The sequence below is a fragment of the Hesperophylax consimilis genome, unplaced genomic scaffold (genome assembly GCF_061612785.1).
Source record: "Hesperophylax consimilis isolate HC1 unplaced genomic scaffold, BYU_Hcon_1.0 scaffold_38, whole genome shotgun sequence".
Classification (NCBI taxonomy): domain Eukaryota; kingdom Metazoa; phylum Arthropoda; class Insecta; order Trichoptera; family Limnephilidae; genus Hesperophylax; species Hesperophylax consimilis.
This window is the reverse complement of record NW_028301268.1, coordinates 1,004,634-1,027,059: the sequence shown is the minus strand read 5'-3', so window position 1 is coordinate 1,027,059 and position 22,426 is coordinate 1,004,634. Positions and strand designations below refer to the sequence as shown.

Genomic DNA, 22,426 nt, shown 5'->3' with positions numbered 1-22,426 from the left:
CAAATATGATGACCCTGATCTGTCCACTATCTCGCCACTAAAGCAGATGCCGGAATGCAGAGTCAATATGATGAAAAACAATTTGTGCATATTCAAAATGATTACGCTTAGTTTTTATTGCAAGTTACCTACCCGGAGCACAAAAAGTTGCCAGACAGATTCTATGTCGCATTCTGATGTGATTATAATCGATGACGAAGAACCAATTTTACATCGAATAGAAAAATATTGCAATATGAAGGAGATTGTTGGCAAAATCAACCCAAAGGAATGAATAGTGAGGTGGTTTTAGAATCTACTGGGACTTGTTCAAATTCCCCCTTGAACCCTGCGTCGTCTAATAGTGAGTAACTCATATTTATTTTATCTGTAATATGTATTGACTTTTCAAATCAATTTCGTGATGAAATTATACTAGCAAACAAATGTGCACTTCACAAGAGATCCACCAGAGGTGAATGTTGCGGGACATTTATTGTCAGCCGGTTAGACAATATTTTGAGACGGATTCGGTAAGGTAGGGAGCCATTTTACAAAATAACTAGTCCGGAGAACCAATGCTCCACAGGGCTTACTTACATTTTGTTTGTGCATAAGAAATATTATTATTTCATTTTGGAGCAGCACTTAACTGAGAACCAATTATAGATTTCCTCTACAATATGTAATCCTAGAAATACTATTCAGTTATCGATCTACATTTAAACAAAAAGATATCGCCATACTATTTTCTTAGATACGCATATTTCGTACGTCCTTTTGCGATACTGAAATGTTCTCTTGCCGAGCTGAGATGTCGGCCTGTCTGGAATACATCCGGTGTATGTCACAAATTTTATGAAAAAAATTATACATATCTGTCTCTGTTTCTCACATGGAAAACAAATAAACCAGACAAAGACATCTATTTTATTTACAATTGCTTACAATGTGGACACAAGGAGTTTGAAAAAGTACAGTGTGGCTTTAAAAAGTCTGTCACAAACATGTGTTAAATAATAGCATTTTAGTTTTTTATTCCTAACATTGTGGAAAATAATTATTTCATTTTAAACTTTTGCTCGACCCGAAAAAAATTTATAATGAAGATATTTTTATTTTATAAACATTTTGTACAACGATTTACAATGTGCTATTTTCGATTTGCCACCAAATAAAAGTGTTAGTTTATTAATAAAAAAGGTTTGTTTATAAAATGGCGGAGTCGACGACGTTACGCCGTTTTCTATGTCATACTGACGTTGTGGCCAGTTTGAACCGTTTGTTTTATTTGCGCTCGCTGGGATTTGAACTCGCGACCGAGGCTGCCATTAAAAAAGAGAGAGATTCCCACACGAGTTCCACACATTACGAGTTTATGAATACCGTTTCTTTCAGCATCCGTGGTCGGTGGGCTCTCAACTAGTAAAGGTGCGCATGTAAATTTCAATTGATTACTTTGTCATATTTCACCATTTACTGGCCAGAATTCAGGTGAAACATTGCTTGAAATGGCTTTGGCTTTGTTTGGTGACCAGATCTGAATAGCCAGGTACTTCCCCACCTTCCTCTTACCTGTCTCCTTCCCCTCCCCAACAATACCTTCAGCCTCACAACATACCCTATTTGGGAATGCCATAGTCTCACTGGCTCCAGATGATTGGGAGCAGTTGGGACTGTTGTGGTGTATTCACATAAAAATAAATCAAAAAAAGTCATTTGTTTTTTCACTATTTTCTCAAGATCCGTTTTATTTCGGACCTCAACATTGATTTAATGTCATCTGCAGTACAAAACCGTTAAAAAGTACTGTAGTTTGTTGCACAGACCACAAACTAGCTACGCTGCAATCGCCAATCACCAGTCGAGATTCAGAATCGAGGAGTTATGCCGGTTGTCGGCCCGCCTTCTCTGTTTTCTATGGAAAAAGGCACATTATTGTCTAAATTCATTAGAATATTAACTATGACTTTATTTATGAAATTATTTAGATAGTGAGACTGTTGACGTAAAGTTCCCACGAGCACTTAGGCCATAGGCCCATTGGGCATTATGCAAAGTTCACCAGGGTTGTCATTGGATGTGTGGCTAAGTCTTGTGGTTCTACAACGTGTGTTCCCAGGTATCTGTTCCCAACAGAGCGGGACATTGGCGCCAAAGGTGAATTGGAGTCTTCACATCCTCTTCACATCTTCTGCATCTGTCGGTGTTTTACACTCCCATCAACTGCAAGTGTCAGTGTTCCGTAAGTGTCCTACCAGTTCCCTCAGTGAGTTTCTGTCCACATAGAGTAGTTGCCTGATTAGTCTAGGGTCTGGTCCGTTTATGAGTACTTTGGATTGCCTCATTCGGGGTGCCCTTTCCCATACCTCCCAGTGCCGAGATTTGACCCACCTTTCAGTATGTATTTTGGTGTGGCAAGCTGCTACTCCTATGGCCGGCTTTGATCTCGCAAGTGGTGCTTTCGCCCCTCTCCTTGCGAGTCGCATCGGTTACTTTCCGGTGCCATTAGGGCTGCCTGGCTAACAGAGCATATGCCTATGTTCTTATTCCAATTACTCAATCTTTTCCATTTTCACAAAAACACACACATCGACTCACTCAAATGACTGTCAACTAAAAACTGCGCGTCCAAAATGGCCGAAACTTTGGTGAGCAACTGCCAAAAGATGCACAACTACATTCACTAGATTTTATTGACGAGTACCGCCATCTTTGCGTTGAGGTCGGAAACTTTTCAGACCACCCTCGTAGTAACTTATCTATCGTGACGTCTTCTTATAGCGGGACAGTATTAAATCATTACAATTTTTAATTGCAGGAATGAAACAATCAAAGAAGTTGTTGCGTCACTGGCACTATTGAAGAAAGATGTATTAAGAGTCTCTGAAAGAGTGGACCAACTATGTGCAACAGTCATTGATTGTTGCTTTTATGTATGCAGCAGAGAGGCTGTTTGAGCAGGATTAAGAGAATGGATTGAATTGAATAATAATATCTATTTTAAATGAAAAGTGTTACTTTATTTAGTCTTTACATGAGCTTAATTAAATGCTGTTCGCGAGCGCGCGATTCGATTCAGAATGATTCACATCAATGCACGAGCATTGCCGAGGATTACCGAATCGCGCTCGACCCACACACCTGCACAGTTTCTACCTAACCGTGCATCCACACATTCGCCTACAGAAACATGCAGAACTCAGTTCGCCTTAATAGAGGCTACTCCCTTCTTCAAAGTTGAAATGAGCACTTTGCAGATGGAATCGCTGATTTCTTTTCTAAATATCTAATCCAACGATTTATGTACATGGTTGTCTATGCACACTGTCAATAAAAGAACTAATGAACAAACTAACCTATAGATTTTAATTAGATTTCCACAATACCTGCAGTGGCAATGCGCTCAACTGTTTATTTAATAATTTTTTCGGAATGAGCTTGAAGATGAACCAAGCACATTTTGTTTGTGCTTTCTTTGTTCTTAGGCAATGTATAGATAAACCTATTTTTATCACAACACATGTACAAGGTTATAAATAACCTTCAATATTATTTTTTTTTAATATATTTAATTAACTAAAAAAAGGATTTTATGTTTTGATTTAGTCTGTCCACATGTAACAGCGTAAATATATATAACTAATAATACCTAACAGTCCTTGAGGTTATTTTCCATAAAACACGGCGCTACACAAAAGCACTAATCCTAATATAATTGAGTACACTGCTACCTACCTTCCCGAGCGTCTACTGTTTTTTACAAAGGGTGCCAAAATTTTAGTCCTGTGAGACGAATTTCGACGCCCTGATTTGCGCCGTATGCATTTTGCCGTCGTAACATACATGCCTACTTGTGTAGGTACTATATTTCATATTTGCATAGACTGCGGCATTATGCTTTTTTGCGGCATTAGATTTTTTTAATATAGACCTCAAAAACACGGTGCACAATTAATGGAAGTCAAATATCCCTGTTTTCCTGTATGTTGATATATAAATTACAATATTGACTGAAAAGGAGGAAGCACAAGCACATTTTAAAATTTTATTGTACTAAATGTAGATTTAAATGGGTCATGCTTACTAGACGTGGGTCGTAACGTCATTTTCAAGAAACGTAACGAAACAAGTTTCTTGGTCGGCGTAACCTGTTTCAAAACGGTTATTTTTGTAACTAGTTATTTTCATTCACTTACCCGTCCTCGCGTGACAAATGTCAACCATGTACATGTGTTGGCCCCGCGTTTGGCGTGTCTCCCGAGTCGGACTAATTAATTAATTAGTTCCGACTAATCACGAATAATATACAATGGTTATTGATATTTACAGTTTATTTGCACGTTATATTTACTGTTTATTTACACCTTTTCATCGTTTTCACTGATACCAGCCAGGTACTTCCCCACCTTCATCTACCCCATCTCCTTCCCCTCCCTACTACCTTCAGCCTCACAACTCACAACATACCTCAATTGGGGGTGCCATAGTCGCACTGGCTCCAGACGGGAGCTTTTGGGACTCTTGTGCGGTATGATGATGGACACTGTAACGCTGTCCGAAACGTTGGCTAAAGAAGGGGGTAGCGCTACATGGTATACCCCAAAAATAAATTGTTTCGCACTGGCTCCAGACGGGAGCAGTTGGGACTCTTGTGCGGTATTCGCTCGGCTGCCCGGGAGGTGTATTTCCAATCCCTTTCACGTTTCAGTCGCGCTAAAATTATTTAATTATTTTCAATGTAAAACAAAACATTGGAGGTAATAAAAGCGGTCTATCCTCTCTGCTTACCCTTCTATAATTACGGTCGTCACCCTCATACAAACAGATTTATTTTTTATTTATTTATTACATAAGATACATTTATAAGCAAAAATAACATAATAATATTTCAAAATAACTGTCAATATTAAAATGTGTACAAGTGTTATAGATAGAGCAACGAAACGCGTAGGCGACTGAAACGAGGACTAATGGTGATTTATATGCATAACATAACAATACCGCCGACTACCGCGTTACATTACGAAACGCGGCGTTACTGAAACGCGGCAGAGATTGGAAATACGCGGTCGCATGCGAAACGACCGAAACTAGTCTCACATATGCATAACAAATAACAATCCGTCCCGCCGACGGCGCCGACTACCGCGTTACGTTACGAAACGCGGCGTTACTGAAACGCGGTCGCATGCGAAACGGCCGAAACTACTTTACATCACACCCAACACCAAATAACGCATTTACAAAAATAACTACTTGTAATTTTATCGAGACTAGTTATTTCCGTTACATCGACGAAACTAGTTATTGTATCTAGTTACGTTAAATAACGCTCACTCCTAATGCTTACTTCAAAAAATAATAATAGCAGATTTTGATGACCTATAATTGTATGTTGAATTTTTGTCTGTCAGTCACAAGTCCCTGGCAAATTAATTAAAACGTTTAGAATATTTAACTTCGATGCTAAATTTTTGTAATAACTTGTTATTTGCAAAATAATGTTTTTGTAAATTGTACTGTCTTACCACATGTGTTTACATATTTATAGAAATATTATATAATCGAGCTTCCCTAGTTATATTTAGAGAAATGTTATATAATGTATCCTCTTAAGGCGAAGCTTAATGCCAAATCACTATTTTGATTAATCTTTGTAACAAATTGGTGTACATTATGAATACAAAAAAATATGCTTTGGATAAGTTGAAGGTTTTCCTATCGCTTCGCTTGAGTAGAATACAAATAAATATAGAAATTACTCAATAAAAAATATAAAAGCAAACTACTAAAAAAAATATAATATACTGTAATAAAAGCTAAAGAATAAGTACACTAACAAACAAGTCTGATATTTTCTAGTAAATAACATCTTTGGTGTTAATTTTAAAATAAAACATTATATTTATCCAAGGAAAAAAGTAAACCATTCATTACGATGAATAATATCACAATTTTTATCAAATAACTCAATGTCAGAGAATGACACAGTTATCAGTTGTACAATTTTAATATATTTTGTAATAAAAGCTAAAGAATAAGTACACCAACAAACAAGTCTGATAGTTTCTAGTAAATAACATCTTTGGTGTTAATTTTGAAGTAAAACGTTATATTTATCAAAGATAAAAATAAAACATTAATTACGCTGAATAATATCACAATTTTTATCAAATAACTCAATGTCAGAGAATGACACAGTTATCAGTTGTACAATTTTAATATATTTTGTAATAAAAGCTAAAGAATAAGTACACTAACAAACAAGTCTGATAGTTTCTGGTAAATAACATCTTTGGTGTTAATTTTACAGTAAAACGTTATATTTATCAAAGATAAAAATAAAACATTAATTACGCTGAATAATATCACAATTTTTATCAAATAACTCAATGTCAGAGAATGACACAGTTATCAGTTGTACAATTTTAATATATTTTGTAATAAAAGCTAAAGAATAAGTACACTAACAAACAAGTCTGATAGTTTCTGGTAAATAACATCTTTGGTGTTAATTTTACAGTAAAACGTTATATTTATCAAAGATAAAAATAAAACATTAATTACGCTGAATAATATCACAATTTTTATCAAATAACTCAATGTCAGAGAATGACACAGTTATCAGTTGTACAATTTTAATATATTTTGTAATAAAAGCTAAAGAATAAGTACACTAACAAACAAGTCTGATAGTTTCTAGTAAATAACATCTTTGGTGTTAATTTTGAAGTAAAACGTTATATTTATCAAAGATAAAAATAAAACATTAATTACGCTGAATAATATCACAATTTTTATCAAATAACTCAATGTCAGAGAATGACACAGTTATCAGTTGTACAATTTTAATATATTTTGTAATAAAAGCTAAAGAATAAGTACACTAACAAACAAGTCTGATAGTTTCTAGTAAATAACATCTTTGGTGTTAATTTTACAGTAAAACGTTATATTTATCAAAGATAAAAATAAAACATTAATTACGCTGAATAATATCACAATTTTTATCAAATAACTCAATGTCAGAGAATGACACAGTTATCAGTAGTACAATTTTAATATATTTTGTAATAAAAGCTAAAGAATAAGTACACCAACAAACAAGTCTGATAGTTTCTAGTATATAACATCTTTGGTGTTAATTTTGAAGTAAAACGTTATATTTATCAAAGATAAAAATAAAACATTAATTACGCTGAATAATATCACAATTTTTATCAAATAACTCAATGTCAGAGAATGACACAGTTATCAGTTGTACAATTTTAATATATTTTGTAATAAAAGCTAAAGAATAAGTACACTAACAAACAAGTCTGATAGTTTCTGGTAAATAACATCTTTGGTGTTAATTTTACAGTAAAACGTTATATTTATCAAAGATAAAAATAAAACATTAATTACGCTGAATAATATCACAATTTTTATCAAATAACTCAATGTCAGAGAATGACACAGTTATCAGTTGTACAATTTTAATATATTTTGTAATAAAAGCTAAAGAATAAGTACACTAACAAACAAGTCTGATAGTTTCTGGTAAATAACATCTTTGGTGTTAATTTTACAGTAAAACGTTATATTTATCAAAGATAAAAATAAAACATTAATTACGCTGAATAATATCACAATTTTTATCAAATAACTCAATGTCAGAGAATGACACAGTTATCAGTTGTACAATTTTAATATATTTTGTAATAAAAGCTAAAGAATAAGTACACTAACAAACAAGTCTGATAGTTTCTAGTAAATAACATCTTTGGTGTTAATTTTACAGTAAAACGTTATATTTATCAAAGATAAAAATAAAACATTAATTACGCTGAATAATATCACAATTTTTATCAAATAACTCAATGTCAGAGAATGACACAGTTATCAGTTGTACAATTTTAATATATTTTGTAATAAAAGCTAAAGAATAAGTACACTAACAAACAAGTCTGATAGTTTCTAGTAAATAACATCTTTGGTGTTAATTTTGAAGTAAAACGTTATATTTATCAAAGATAAAAATAAAACATTAATTACGCTGAATAATATCACAATTTTTATCAAATAACTCAATGTCAGAGAATGACACAGTTATCAGTTGTACAATTTTAATATATTTTGTAATAAAAGCTAAAGAATAAGTACACTAACAAACAAGTCTGATAGTTTCTAGTAAATAACATCTTTGGTGTTAATTTTACAGTAAAACGTTATATTTATCAAAGATAAAAATAAAACATTAATTACGCTGAATAATATCACAATTTTTATCAAATAACTCAATGTCAGAGAATGACACAGTTATCAGTTGTACAATTTTAATATATTTTGTAATAAAAGCTAAAGAATAAGTACACCAACAAACAAGTCTGATAGTTTCTAGTAAATAACATCTTTGGTGTTAATTTTGAAGTAAAACGTTATATTTATCAAAGATAAAAATAAAACATTAATTACGCTGAATAATATCACAATTTTTATCAAATAACTCAATGTCAGAGAATGACACAGTTATCAGTTGTACAATTTTAATATATTTTGTAATAAAAGCTAAAGAATAAGTACACTAACAAACAAGTCTGATAGTTTCTGGTAAATAACATCTTTGGTGTTAATTTTACAGTAAAACGTTATATTTATCAAAGATAAAAATAAAACATTAATTACGCTGAATAATATCACAATTTTTATCAAATAACTCAATGTCAGAGAATGACACAGTTATCAGTTGTACAATTTTAATATATTTTGTAATAAAAGCTAAAGAATAAGTACACTAACAAACAAGTCTGATAGTTTCTGGTAAATAACATCTTTGGTGTTAATTTTACAGTAAAACGTTATATTTATCAAAGATAAAAATAAAACATTAATTACGCTGAATAATATCACAATTTTTATCAAATAACTCAATGTCAGAGAATGACACAGTTATCAGTTGTACAATTTTAATATATTTTGTAATAAAAGCTAAAGAATAAGTACACTAACAAACAAGTCTGATAGTTTCTAGTAAATAACATCTTTGGTGTTAATTTTGAAGTAAAACGTTATATTTATCAAAGATAAAAATAAAACATTAATTACGCTGAATAATATCACAATTTTTATCAAATAACTCAATGTCAGAGAATGACACAGTTATCAGTTGTACAATTTTAATATATTTTGTAATAAAAGCTAAAGAATAAGTACACTAACAAACAAGTCTGATAGTTTCTAGTAAATAACATCTTTGGTGTTAATTTTACAGTAAAACGTTATATTTATCAAAGATAAAAATAAAACATTAATTACGCTGAATAATATCACAATTTTTATCAAATAACTCAATGTCAGAGAATGACACAGTTATCAGTAGTACAATTTTAATATATTTTGTAATAAAAGCTAAAGAATAAGTACACCAACAAACAAGTCTGATAGTTTCTAGTATATAACATCTTTGGTGTTAATTTTGAAGTAAAACGTTATATTTATCAAAGATAAAAATAAAACATTAATTACGCTGAATAATATCACAATTTTTATCAAATAACTCAATGTCAGAGAATGACACAGTTATCAGTTGTACAATTTTAATATATTTTGTAATAAAAGCTAAAGAATAAGTACACTAACAAACAAGTCTGATAGTTTCTGGTAAATAACATCTTTGGTGTTAATTTTACAGTAAAACGTTATATTTATCAAAGATAAAAATAAAACATTAATTACGCTGAATAATATCACAATTTTTATCAAATAACTCAATGTCAGAGAATGACACAGTTATCAGTTGTACAATTTTAATATATTTTGTAATAAAAGCTAAAGAATAAGTACACTAACAAACAAGTCTGATAGTTTCTGGTAAATAACATCTTTGGTGTTAATTTTACAGTAAAACGTTATATTTATCAAAGATAAAAATAAAACATTAATTACGCTGAATAATATCACAATTTTTATCAAATAACTCAATGTCAGAGAATGACACAGTTATCAGTTGTACAATTTTAATATATTTTGTAATAAAAGCTAAAGAATAAGTACACTAACAAACAAGTCTGATAGTTTCTGGTAAATAACATCTTTGGTGTTAATTTTACAGTAAAACGTTATATTTATCAAAGATAAAAATAAAACATTAATTACGCTGAATAATATCACAATTTTTATCAAATAACTCAATGTCAGAGAATGACACAGTTATCAGTTGTACAATTTTAATATATTTTGTAATAAAAGCTAAAGAATAAGTACACTAACAAACAAGTCTGATAGTTTCTAGTAAATAACATCTTTGGTGTTAATTTTGAAGTAAAACGTTATATTTATCAAAGATAAAAATAAAACATTAATTACGCTGAATAATATCACAATTTTTATCAAATAACTCAATGTCAGAGAATGACACAGTTATCAGTTGTACAATTTTAATATATTTTGTAATAAAAGCTAAAGAATAAGTACACTAACAAACAAGTCTGATAGTTTCTAGTAAATAACATCTTTGGTGTTAATTTTACAGTAAAACGTTATATTTATCAAAGATAAAAATAAAACATTAATTACGCTGAATAATATCACAATTTTTATCAAATAACTCAATGTCAGAGAATGACACAGTTATCAGTTGTACAATTTTAATATATTTTGTAATAAAAGCTAAAGAATAAGTACACTAACAAACAAGTCTGATAGTTTCTGGTAAATAACATCTTTGGTGTTAATTTTACAGTAAAACGTTATATTTATCAAAGATAAAAATAAAACATTAATTACGCTGAATAATATCACAATTTTTATCAAATAACTCAATGTCAGAGAATGACACAGTTATCAGTTGTACAATTTTAATATATTTTGTAATAAAAGCTAAAGAATAAGTACACTAACAAACAAGTCTGATAGTTTCTGGTAAATAACATCTTTGGTGTTAATTTTACAGTAAAACGTTATATTTATCAAAGATAAAAATAAAACATTAATTACGCTGAATAATATCACAATTTTTATCAAATAACTCAATGTCAGAGAATGACACAGTTATCAGTTGTACAATTTTAATATATTTTGTAATAAAAGCTAAAGAATAAGTACACTAACAAACAAGTCTGATAGTTTCTGGTAAATAACATCTTTGGTGTTAATTTTACAGTAAAACGTTATATTTATCAAAGATAAAAATAAAACATTAATTACGCTGAATAATATCACAATTTTTATCAAATAACTCAATGTCAGAGAATGACACAGTTATCAGTTGTACAATTTTAATATATTTTGTAATAAAAGCTAAAGAATAAGTACACTAACAAACAAGTCTGATAGTTTCTAGTAAATAACATCTTTGGTGTTAATTTTGAAGTAAAACGTTATATTTATCAAAGATAAAAATAAAACATTAATTACGCTGAATAATATCACAATTTTTATCAAATAACTCAATGTCAGAGAATGACACAGTTATCAGTTGTACAATTTTAATATATTTTGTAATAAAAGCTAAAGAATAAGTACACTAACAAACAAGTCTGATAGTTTCTAGTAAATAACATCTTTGGTGTTAATTTTACAGTAAAACGTTATATTTATCAAAGATAAAAATAAAACATTAATTACGCTGAATAATATCACAATTTTTATCAAATAACTCAATGTCAGAGAATGACACAGTTATCAGTAGTACAATTTTAATATATTTTGTAATAAAAGCTAAAGAATAAGTACACCAACAAACAAGTCTGATAGTTTCTAGTATATAACATCTTTGGTGTTAATTTTGAAGTAAAACGTTATATTTATCAAAGATAAAAATAAAACATTAATTACGCTGAATAATATCACAATTTTTATCAAATAACTCAATGTCAGAGAATGACACAGTTATCAGTTGTACAATTTTAATATATTTTGTAATAAAAGCTAAAGAATAAGTACACTAACAAACAAGTCTGATAGTTTCTGGTAAATAACATCTTTGGTGTTAATTTTACAGTAAAACGTTATATTTATCAAAGATAAAAATAAAACATTAATTACGCTGAATAATATCACAATTTTTATCAAATAACTCAATGTCAGAGAATGACACAGTTATCAGTTGTACAATTTTAATATATTTTGTAATAAAAGCTAAAGAATAAGTACACTAACAAACAAGTCTGATAGTTTCTAGTAAATAACATCTTTGGTGTTAATTTTACAGTAAAACGTTATATTTATCAAAGATAAAAATAAAACATTAATTACGCTGAATAATATCACAATTTTTATCAAATAACTCAATGTCAGAGAATGACACAGTTATCAGTTGTACAATTTTAATATATTTTGTAATAAAAGCTAAAGAATAAGTACACTAACAAACAAGTCTGATAGTTTCTAGTAAATAACATCTTTGGTGTTAATTTTGAAGTAAAACGTTATATTTATCAAAGATAAAAATAAAACATTAATTACGCTGAATAATATCACAATTTTTATCAAATAACTCAATGTCAGAGAATGACACAGTTATCAGTTGTACAATTTTAATATATTTTGTAATAAAAGCTAAAGAATAAGTACACTAACAAACAAGTCTGATAGTTTCTAGTAAATAACATCTTTGGTGTTAATTTTACAGTAAAACGTTATATTTATCAAAGATAAAAATAAAACATTAATTACGCTGAATAATATCACAATTTTTATCAAATAACTCAATGTCAGAGAATGACACAGTTATCAGTTGTACAATTTTAATATATTTTGTAATAAAAGCTAAAGAATAAGTACACCAACAAACAAGTCTGATAGTTTCTAGTAAATAACATCTTTGGTGTTAATTTTGAAGTAAAACGTTATATTTATCAAAGATAAAAATAAAACATTAATTACGCTGAATAATATCACAATTTTTATCAAATAACTCAATGTCAGAGAATGACACAGTTATCAGTTGTACAATTTTAATATATTTTGTAATAAAAGCTAAAGAATAAGTACACTAACAAACAAGTCTGATAGTTTCTGGTAAATAACATCTTTGGTGTTAATTTTACAGTAAAACGTTATATTTATCAAAGATAAAAATAAAACATTAATTACGCTGAATAATATCACAATTTTTATCAAATAACTCAATGTCAGAGAATGACACAGTTATCAGTTGTACAATTTTAATATATTTTGTAATAAAAGCTAAAGAATAAGTACACTAACAAACAAGTCTGATAGTTTCTGGTAAATAACATCTTTGGTGTTAATTTTACAGTAAAACGTTATATTTATCAAAGATAAAAATAAAACATTAATTACGCTGAATAATATCACAATTTTTATCAAATAACTCAATGTCAGAGAATGACACAGTTATCAGTTGTACAATTTTAATATATTTTGTAATAAAAGCTAAAGAATAAGTACACTAACAAACAAGTCTGATAGTTTCTAGTAAATAACATCTTTGGTGTTAATTTTGAAGTAAAACGTTATATTTATCAAAGATAAAAATAAAACATTAATTACGCTGAATAATATCACAATTTTTATCAAATAACTCAATGTCAGAGAATGACACAGTTATCAGTTGTACAATTTTAATATATTTTGTAATAAAAGCTAAAGAATAAGTACACTAACAAACAAGTCTGATAGTTTCTAGTAAATAACATCTTTGGTGTTAATTTTACAGTAAAACGTTATATTTATCAAAGATAAAAATAAAACATTAATTACGCTGAATAATATCACAATTTTTATCAAATAACTCAATGTCAGAGAATGACACAGTTATCAGTAGTACAATTTTAATATATTTTGTAATAAAAGCTAAAGAATAAGTACACCAACAAACAAGTCTGATAGTTTCTAGTATATAACATCTTTGGTGTTAATTTTGAAGTAAAACGTTATATTTATCAAAGATAAAAATAAAACATTAATTACGCTGAATAATATCACAATTTTTATCAAATAACTCAATGTCAGAGAATGACACAGTTATCAGTTGTACAATTTTAATATATTTTGTAATAAAAGCTAAAGAATAAGTACACCAACAAACAAGTCTGATAGTTTCTAGTAAATAACATCTTTGGTGTTAATTTTGAAGTAAAACGTTATATTTATCAAAGATAAAAATAAAACATTAATTACGCTGAATAATATCACAATTTTTATCAAATAACTCAATGTCAGAGAATGACACAGTTATCAGTTGTACAATTTTAATATATTTTGTAATAAAAGCTAAAGAATAAGTACACTAACAAACAAGTCTGATAGTTTCTGGTAAATAACATCTTTGGTGTTAATTTTACAGTAAAACGTTATATTTATCAAAGATAAAAATAAAACATTAATTACGCTGAATAATATCACAATTTTTATCAAATAACTCAATGTCAGAGAATGACACAGTTATCAGTTGTACAATTTTAATATATTTTGTAATAAAAGCTAAAGAATAAGTACACTAACAAACAAGTCTGATAGTTTCTGGTAAATAACATCTTTGGTGTTAATTTTACAGTAAAACGTTATATTTATCAAAGATAAAAATAAAACATTAATTACGCTGAATAATATCACAATTTTTATCAAATAACTCAATGTCAGAGAATGACACAGTTATCAGTTGTACAATTTTAATATATTTTGTAATAAAAGCTAAAGAATAAGTACACTAACAAACAAGTCTGATAGTTTCTAGTAAATAACATCTTTGGTGTTAATTTTGAAGTAAAACGTTATATTTATCAAAGATAAAAATAAAACATTAATTACGCTGAATAATATCACAATTTTTATCAAATAACTCAATGTCAGAGAATGACACAGTTATCAGTTGTACAATTTTAATATATTTTGTAATAAAAGCTAAAGAATAAGTACACTAACAAACAAGTCTGATAGTTTCTAGTAAATAACATCTTTGGTGTTAATTTTACAGTAAAACGTTATATTTATCAAAGATAAAAATAAAACATTAATTACGCTGAATAATATCACAATTTTTATCAAATAACTCAATGTCAGAGAATGACACAGTTATCAGTTGTACAATTTTAATATATTTTGTAATAAAAGCTAAAGAATAAGTACACTAACAAACAAGTACACTAACAAACAAGTCTGATAGTTTCTAGTAAATAACATCTTTGGTGTTAATTTTACAGTAAAACGTTATATTTATCAAAGATAAAAATAAAACATTAATTACGCTGAATAATATCACAATTTTTATCAAATAACTCAATGTCAGAGAATGACACAGTTATCAGTTGTACAATTTTAATATATTTTGTAATAAAAGCTAAAGAATATGTACACTAACAAACAAGTCTGATAGTTTCTAGTAAATAACATCTTTGGTGTTAATTTTAAATTAAAACATAAAATTTATCCATGATAACAATAAAATGATAACATTATTTTTTACATTGAATACTATGACAACTTTGTTTTATGACCCAGTAAACGATGGTGTGCACCAAAACATTTTGTTAAACAATAGGTTGAAGAATATCACAATTCTTATTATATAATAACATAAAATGATGTTTACTTATAAAAAAATGTTACATATTTTCAATACAAGCTAAATACTAAGGCACGTTAACCACCACATTTAGTTTTATTTAGTAAAGTAAAAACAAAAACAAAAAACATATAAATAATGTGCTGCTTGCTTTAATGACGGGGCTAGTAGTAGTAATCAAATCACTTCTTTGACTTCCCTTCTTCTAAAAGTTTGACAATTGTATTTAAAATTTCTATAGATCTAGTATTATGATTTTCTATTGAGTCTGTAAGCCTCGTCAATACAGCCAGCAGCTCATTAAAAAATACCGACTGATTAATGATGTTTCGATCCCCCTGTTCAATGAACGCATTTGATGTCTTCAACGTTTCATCTACTCTACGGGATGCTGTACTTCGCCGAGTCTGCACGAGTGGCGGTCGGTTAATGGAGGGTTCATTCAAAAAAGGAGTTGCCTCCAAAAGTGGTGGTGTCAGTGACGGGGCCTCCACGAGTAGTGGTACCTCAACTCTCCTGGGAGACTGCCAGCTGCTGCAGCCTGCAACAGGTTGAGTTGAGGAACTCAACGTGTTGCTGGCTGTAGCACCTGGGAGAGACGAAAAGTCAAAGTCTACCACAGACTCTGGGACTCCTGTGTGGCCCGTTATCAACACGGGACTGATGACTTGTAAAATCATCTCTTCTGAGTGGTTTAAATTTATTGATGGCGCCGGTGGTCCACCTCCAGTCCCGGCCGCATGACGTCTCAAGGCGACACTCTTTAATTTGGCCTTCGATCTTAAATCTTGCCATGTCTGAAAACAATTTTGAATAATATTCATTATTGACAGTAAATATCCTAACAGTAATGTAGAAATACACTTTCTAACATCTTAAAATGTTCAATATTCTTCGATTTTGAAACAATCGGCATTGAGGTTAGGTAACCCAATACACATTCTTTTCAATATAGTGATTTTTAACAAACAAATTAGGCCTTCTTCTAACTCAGCAAACTTATTTTGTGGCACCATTTTAATTAAAAATTAATAAAATACTTCGTTTTAACCACTTTTATTGTTTAATTACCAACATGTTTCATGAGCAACGCTCACTTCTTCAGGGTTTTTGATAAAACTAATTATATAATTAGTTTTATCAAAAACCCTGAAGAAGTGAGCGTTGCTCATGAAACATGTTGGTAATTAAACAATAAAAGTGGTTAAAACGAAGTATTTTATTAATTTTTAAACAAATTAGGTTTAAGGAAATTCCGTGTGAACATCATATTCGTTTTATCGAATCGCGATTCGTCAAAGACGGACCTTCATCTGAACGTAGTGTTAGGGCAACAAGAACAGTTTATATTTTGTACACAAATTAACAAATACTAACCTTTCTCCAGTGTTTGAAGTCTTTATTCGCCCCTGCGAGGGCATTCAGTTTCTCCGCGATTTGCACCCACCTCCGTCGCGATTCATTAAAAGTAAATGTCTCCGAAAACTTTCCCGAAAGAAGTTCGGGATCACTACTAACTAGCTCAATTAGGAGCTGTTTTTGGGCGTTAGTTATATAGCCGGTAGACATTGCGACAAAGAAAGTAAATAGTGTAAACACAAACAACGATGCGACGTTTGTTTTGTTTTGACATTTCAAATTCACACCATAGAAACGCCAAAAAATCAGAAACATAGACAATATTCACAGGGTTACCAATATAATCATCTCTTTGATCATTCGACACTCCAGAATACGCATAAATGAAACAGTCGACAAAGTTGGTCGTGACGACAATGACGGAATAGATACCCTGGGTATCTATTCCAGAGTCTCTACCACGAATTACTCGCTATGCGCCATCTACGAATGTAAATCTCTACGACTTTTGTCATAAGATTGATATGTCCCTAGGAATATACATGACTTGAATTCACAGAAAGACCACAGCGAACACGTGCTCCAGCATTTGTCTCTGTGATTTTATACGCAGATGGAGGCGGCAGTTCAGATTTTATTAGACCTAAATATTTTGTCAATAGTTTCACCGGTCCCTCAATAAAAAAATAGAAAGCCAACTTGGAAATACACCCATTAGTCGGCAGATTTAGCTCTAGACCCTCATCAAGTCGTAATCCGAAATGGGTGTATTGTTAAACCAGCGACTCGGCAATAAAAACCTTCGCCCAAGGCTAGGCTATATTGTAATTGTTTGAAAGCTTTGTACAAATGTCATTTTAGCATCTTTTAAAATAATAATAACGACTACGGTGAGAATGTCGATGCCAGCGCCACGGACTCAAACAACGTACCGAAGTGGTGTAAAGCGGAACCACTTTAGTTACAGCACCCCACGACAGGCGCGCTACGGTCGCTGGATTGCGCAGCTGAAGACAGTCCCGAACTCCCGACCAAAAAACAGTCAACAGTAGTCAACAGGGGCGGTCGCCGAGGGGCCTCCGCCCAGGAGGCTGCCCTCTCGACAGTCACAATCTCGCCTTTCGAGAATCATCATCTCGCTCCCCCTTGGGGCGGTCGCCGAGGCGCCTCCGCCCAGGAGGCTGCCCTCTTGGCGGTCACGATCTCGCCTAGTTCTCGACACTTCACATTTCCGCACTCGACAGTCATCATCTTGGGAGTCATCAACCTGCTCTCCCTCTTGGAGCGGCGCCGAGGCAGCAGCCGACCAGGGAACTGCCTTAGCAGAAGTTACCGTCTCGCCTCCGCCGAGAAACTTCCTGCTCTCCCCCTTTGGAGCGGCACCGAGGCTCTTCCGACCAGGGAGCTGCCCTAGCAGAAGTTACCGTCTCGCCTCCGCCGAGAAACTTCCTGCTCTCCCCCTTGGAGCGGTGCCGAGGATTTTCCTACCCAGAAGCTGCCCACTCAGAATTCGCTGCCTGCCGACTCCGCCCTTCGGAGCCTTGGCTCAGGTTGAACTACTTCCGCCCTTCGGATCCAACCCAAGTTGCCGCTTGTGTTGTCGGTGATAAGTGCGAACGTGGAGATCCGTGATTCCAGAATCATCGTAAAGGGAAGTGTCTGCACAATTTTTGCATAATTATCTCGTAACGTGACCCAACTTTTAAGACAGTGAATGAAGATAATTTAGGATTAAGAAAAAGGACAATTAGTTTTAAGAATTAATTTTAAGAACTATCATTAAGCCTAGATTAAGACTAACCCTTCTTTATACATTTTATTAAATAAATTTTAAGAGTGTTTTGTAACTAAGTAAATTCTTTTTTTACTCGTTCCTCCTTCTCTTTTACTTCCCTTCATAGCTTTGGTAAGTATCTATTTTTAATAAAAAATAACCGTTGTAAATAATTCATTGGTTAAGATCAATGTACCTACTTATGCCACTTAATTAATAATCCACTATTTTTCAGATTTAACACCCTGAGCGATATCCCAAGGGATCTATCTCAAATCCAAGCACAGTGGAAACTGTACAAATTAACATCCAAAAACACACTGAGCCTCTATCGTAGGGCGATAATGGCAACCGGTGGAGGGCCGAGACCGACAAGTCCGTCGGAGGAAATCTACTCACTGGTGGACATGTTGCCCAATGAATTTGCGGTGGACAGCAACTGTCACGATAGTAATTCGTATTCTGCAAAGGTAAATATTGTAGCTTTATTTTATTCAAAAGATAAATTTGTACGATGATAATAATTTTATTAAAATATTGATTGTTCTATCGAAACTGAACTTGTATTTAATGTATAAAGATAGAATAAAAGTTTGCAAATGGTGTTTTATTATTACAGATTTCGCCCACAAACGTAGCTGCTGCCCGACCACAATCACCTTTGCCACAACCAGCACCAGCACCACAACGAGTTCCACAGCCAGCTCTACCAGCACCGCCACCAGCACACACTGTCCCGCTGCGCTCTTCACCCCGGAGGCGACTCTTCACTAAAGTAGGTCACACATTACACTTCATTGCCATTTGTATAACAGACTTTATTGTCGGACCAAAATTAAAAGTTTAGTAAGAAAATCAATAAATTTGTTTAATTTCATATTTTTTTATTTATAAAATGCATATTTAATTATTAAGAAAAGATACATCAAATCACCATACATGTTGAATGAAGTGTAAACATACAGATTAAATATATCAAAACAGAAAAAAAGTAGAAAATAGATTAAACAGCACAATTATTTTAAACCAGGTATGAAAGATTTATGTTGTTTTTTTTCAGAAAGCCAAACCTGATGACTTGTCGGTGAAAGTATGGGAAGAAACCAAAAAAATGATGCACCTGGAGTACACGAAGAAGATGGAGCGTATGGAGAATGAGTCCAGGCAAATAATTCAGACTCGAATAAGGTTGACTGAAGACGAGTCCAGGGCCAACCTTCGGCTGAATGTACTGGAATCTGAAAATAAAATAAGGTTGATGGAAGAAGAGTCCAGGAACATTATTCAGGCTCGAATAAGGTTGATGGAGGAAGAGTCCAGGAACATTATTCAGGCTCGAATAAGGTTGATGGAGGAAGAGTCCAGGAACATTATTCATGCTCGAATAAGGTTGATGGAGGAAGAGTCCAGGAACATTATTCATGCTCGAATAAGGTTGATGGAGGAAGAGTCCAGGAACATTATTCAGGCTCGAATAAGGTTGATGGAGGAAGAGTCCAGGAACATTATTCATGCTCGAATAAGGTTGATGGAGGAAGAGTCCAGGAACATTATTCAGGCTCGAATAAGGTTGATGGAGGAAGAGTCCAGGAACATTATTCAGGCTCGAATAAGGTTGATGGAGGAAGAGTCCAGGAACATTATTCATGCTCGAATAAGGTTGATGGAGGAAGAGTCCAGGAACATTATTCATGCTCGAATAAGGTTGATGGAGGAAGAGTCCAGGAACATTATTCATGCTCGAATAAGGTTGATGGAGGAAGAGTCCAGGAACATTATTCAGGCTCGAATAAGGTTGATGGAGGAAGAGTCCAGGAACATTATTCAGGCTCGAATAAGGTTGATGGAGGAAGAGTCCAGGAACATTATTCATGCTCGAATAAGGTTGATGGAGGAAGAGTCCAGGAACATTATTCATGCTCGAATAAGGTTGATGGAGGAAGAGTCCAGGAACATTATTCATGCTCGAATAAGGTTGATGGAGGAAGAGTCCAGGAACATTATTCATGCTCGAATAAGGTTGATGGAGGAAGAGTCCAGGAACATTATTCATGCTCGAATAAGGTTGATGGAGGAAGAGTCCAGGAACATTATTCATGCTCGAATAAGGTTGATGGAGGAAGAGTCCAGGAACATTATTCATGCTCGAATAAGGTTGATGGAGGAAGAGTCCAGGAACATTATTCAGGCTCGAATAAGGTTGATGGAGGAAGAGTCCAGGAACATTATTCAGGCTCGAATAACGTTGATGGAGGAAGAGTCCAGGAACATTATTCATGCTCGAATAAGGTTGATGGAGGAAGAGTCCAGGAACATTATTCATGCTCGAATAAGGTTGATGGAGGAAGAGTCCAGGAACATTATTCATGCTCGAATAAGGTTGATGGAGGAAGAGTCCAGGAACATTATTCATGCTCGAATAAGGTTGATGGAGGAAGAGTCCAGGAACATTATTCATGCTCGAATAAGGTTGATGGAGGAAGAGTCCAGGAACATTATTCATGCTCGAATAAGGTTGATGGAGGAAGAGTCCAGGAACATTATTCATGCTCGAATAAGGTTGATGGAGGAAGAGTCCAGGAACATTATTCATGCTCGAATAAGGTTGATGGAGGAAGAGTCCAGGAACATTATTCATGCTCGAATAAGGTTGATGGAGGAAGAGTCCAGGAACATTATTCATGCTCGAATAAGGTTGATGGAGGAAGAGTCCAGGAACATTATTCATGCTCGAATAAGGTTGATGGAGGAAGAGTCCAGGAACATTATTCATGCTCGAATAAGGTTGATGGAGGAAGAGTCCAGGAACATTATTCATGCTCGAATAAGGTTGATGGAGGAAGAGTCCAGGAACATTATTCATGCTCGAATAAGGTTGATGGAGGAAGAGTCCAGGAACATTATTCATGCTCGAATAAGGTTGATGGAGGAAGAGTCCAGGAACATTATTCATGCTCGAATAAGGTTGATGGAGGAAGAGTCCAGGAACATTATTCATGCTCGAATAAGGTTGATGGAGGAAGAGTCCAGGAACATTATTCATGCTCGAATAAGGTTGATGGAGGAAGAGTCCAGGAACATTATTCATGCTCGAATAAGGTTGATGGAGGAAGAGTCCAGGAACATTATTCATGCTCGAATAAGGTTGATGGAGGAAGAGTCCAGGAACATTATTCATGCTCGAATAAGGTTGATGGAGGAAGAGTCCAGGAACATTATTCATGCTCGAATAAGGTTGATGGAGGAAGAGTCCAGGAACATTATTCATGCTCGAATAAGGTTGATGGAGGAAGAGTCCAGGAACATTATTCAGGCTCGAATAAGGTTGATGGAGGAAGAGCATAATACAAAGATGTTGATGCGCAAAGAAACACCCCCAACCCCCTAGCCCCCCGCTTTAGAGGTGTCAGTGGAGAGTCCCGCTGCTGCGCGTGCCCAGGGGACCAATTCTCCACCAACGGTTAGTATTTATTCATTTCCATTCATTTGCGTGTAATATCGAACATTCAAAATGTCTTCTTACTGCTCTAACGCTTCATTCAGAAGAAGCTCCTTCTTTGACGGATTCAACAATATGATAGTCGAAGAATAATGAATATTTCAGATATTTTAAAGTGTATTTCTACATTCTGTTATATTTACTGTCAATAATTAATATTATTCTAATTTGTTTTCAGACAAGGATCTTCCACTGTAAGCAGTCCTTAAATAAATAGTCACCACGAAACAGGCAACCTAGTATGATGACTTGATGTATCTATTCTCTTATTAAATATCATGCATTTTATAAATAAATTAAT

General features: G+C 32.5%; 1 protein-coding gene and 1 long non-coding RNA gene across 3 annotated transcripts in view; one reads left to right on the top strand and one right to left on the bottom strand.

Moving 5' to 3' along the window:
- Positions 1–220: 220 nt before the first annotated feature.
- On the top strand, positions 221–22,408 carry LOC149409030 (uncharacterized). Its single transcript, XM_089650229.1, has 6 exons — positions 221–343; positions 18,862–19,096; positions 19,246–19,401; positions 19,687–19,880; positions 21,906–22,086; positions 22,304–22,408. Exons 2-5 carry the CDS (start codon positions 18,971–18,973, stop codon positions 22,012–22,014), a joined length of 585 nt encoding a protein of 194 aa, XP_089506355.1. The 5' UTR covers positions 221–343; positions 18,862–18,970; the 3' UTR covers positions 22,015–22,086; positions 22,304–22,408.
- Positions 19,742–22,426, bottom strand: part of LOC149409027 (uncharacterized) — a 374,037-nt gene continuing 371,352 nt past the window's right edge. The window contains exon 4 of one of the 2 annotated variants that reach the window (XR_016305303.1): positions 19,742–19,864. This is a non-coding gene — a long non-coding RNA (uncharacterized LOC149409027). The remainder of the gene's footprint in view (positions 19,865–22,426) is intronic. The other variant, XR_016305302.1, reaches the window with a different exon arrangement.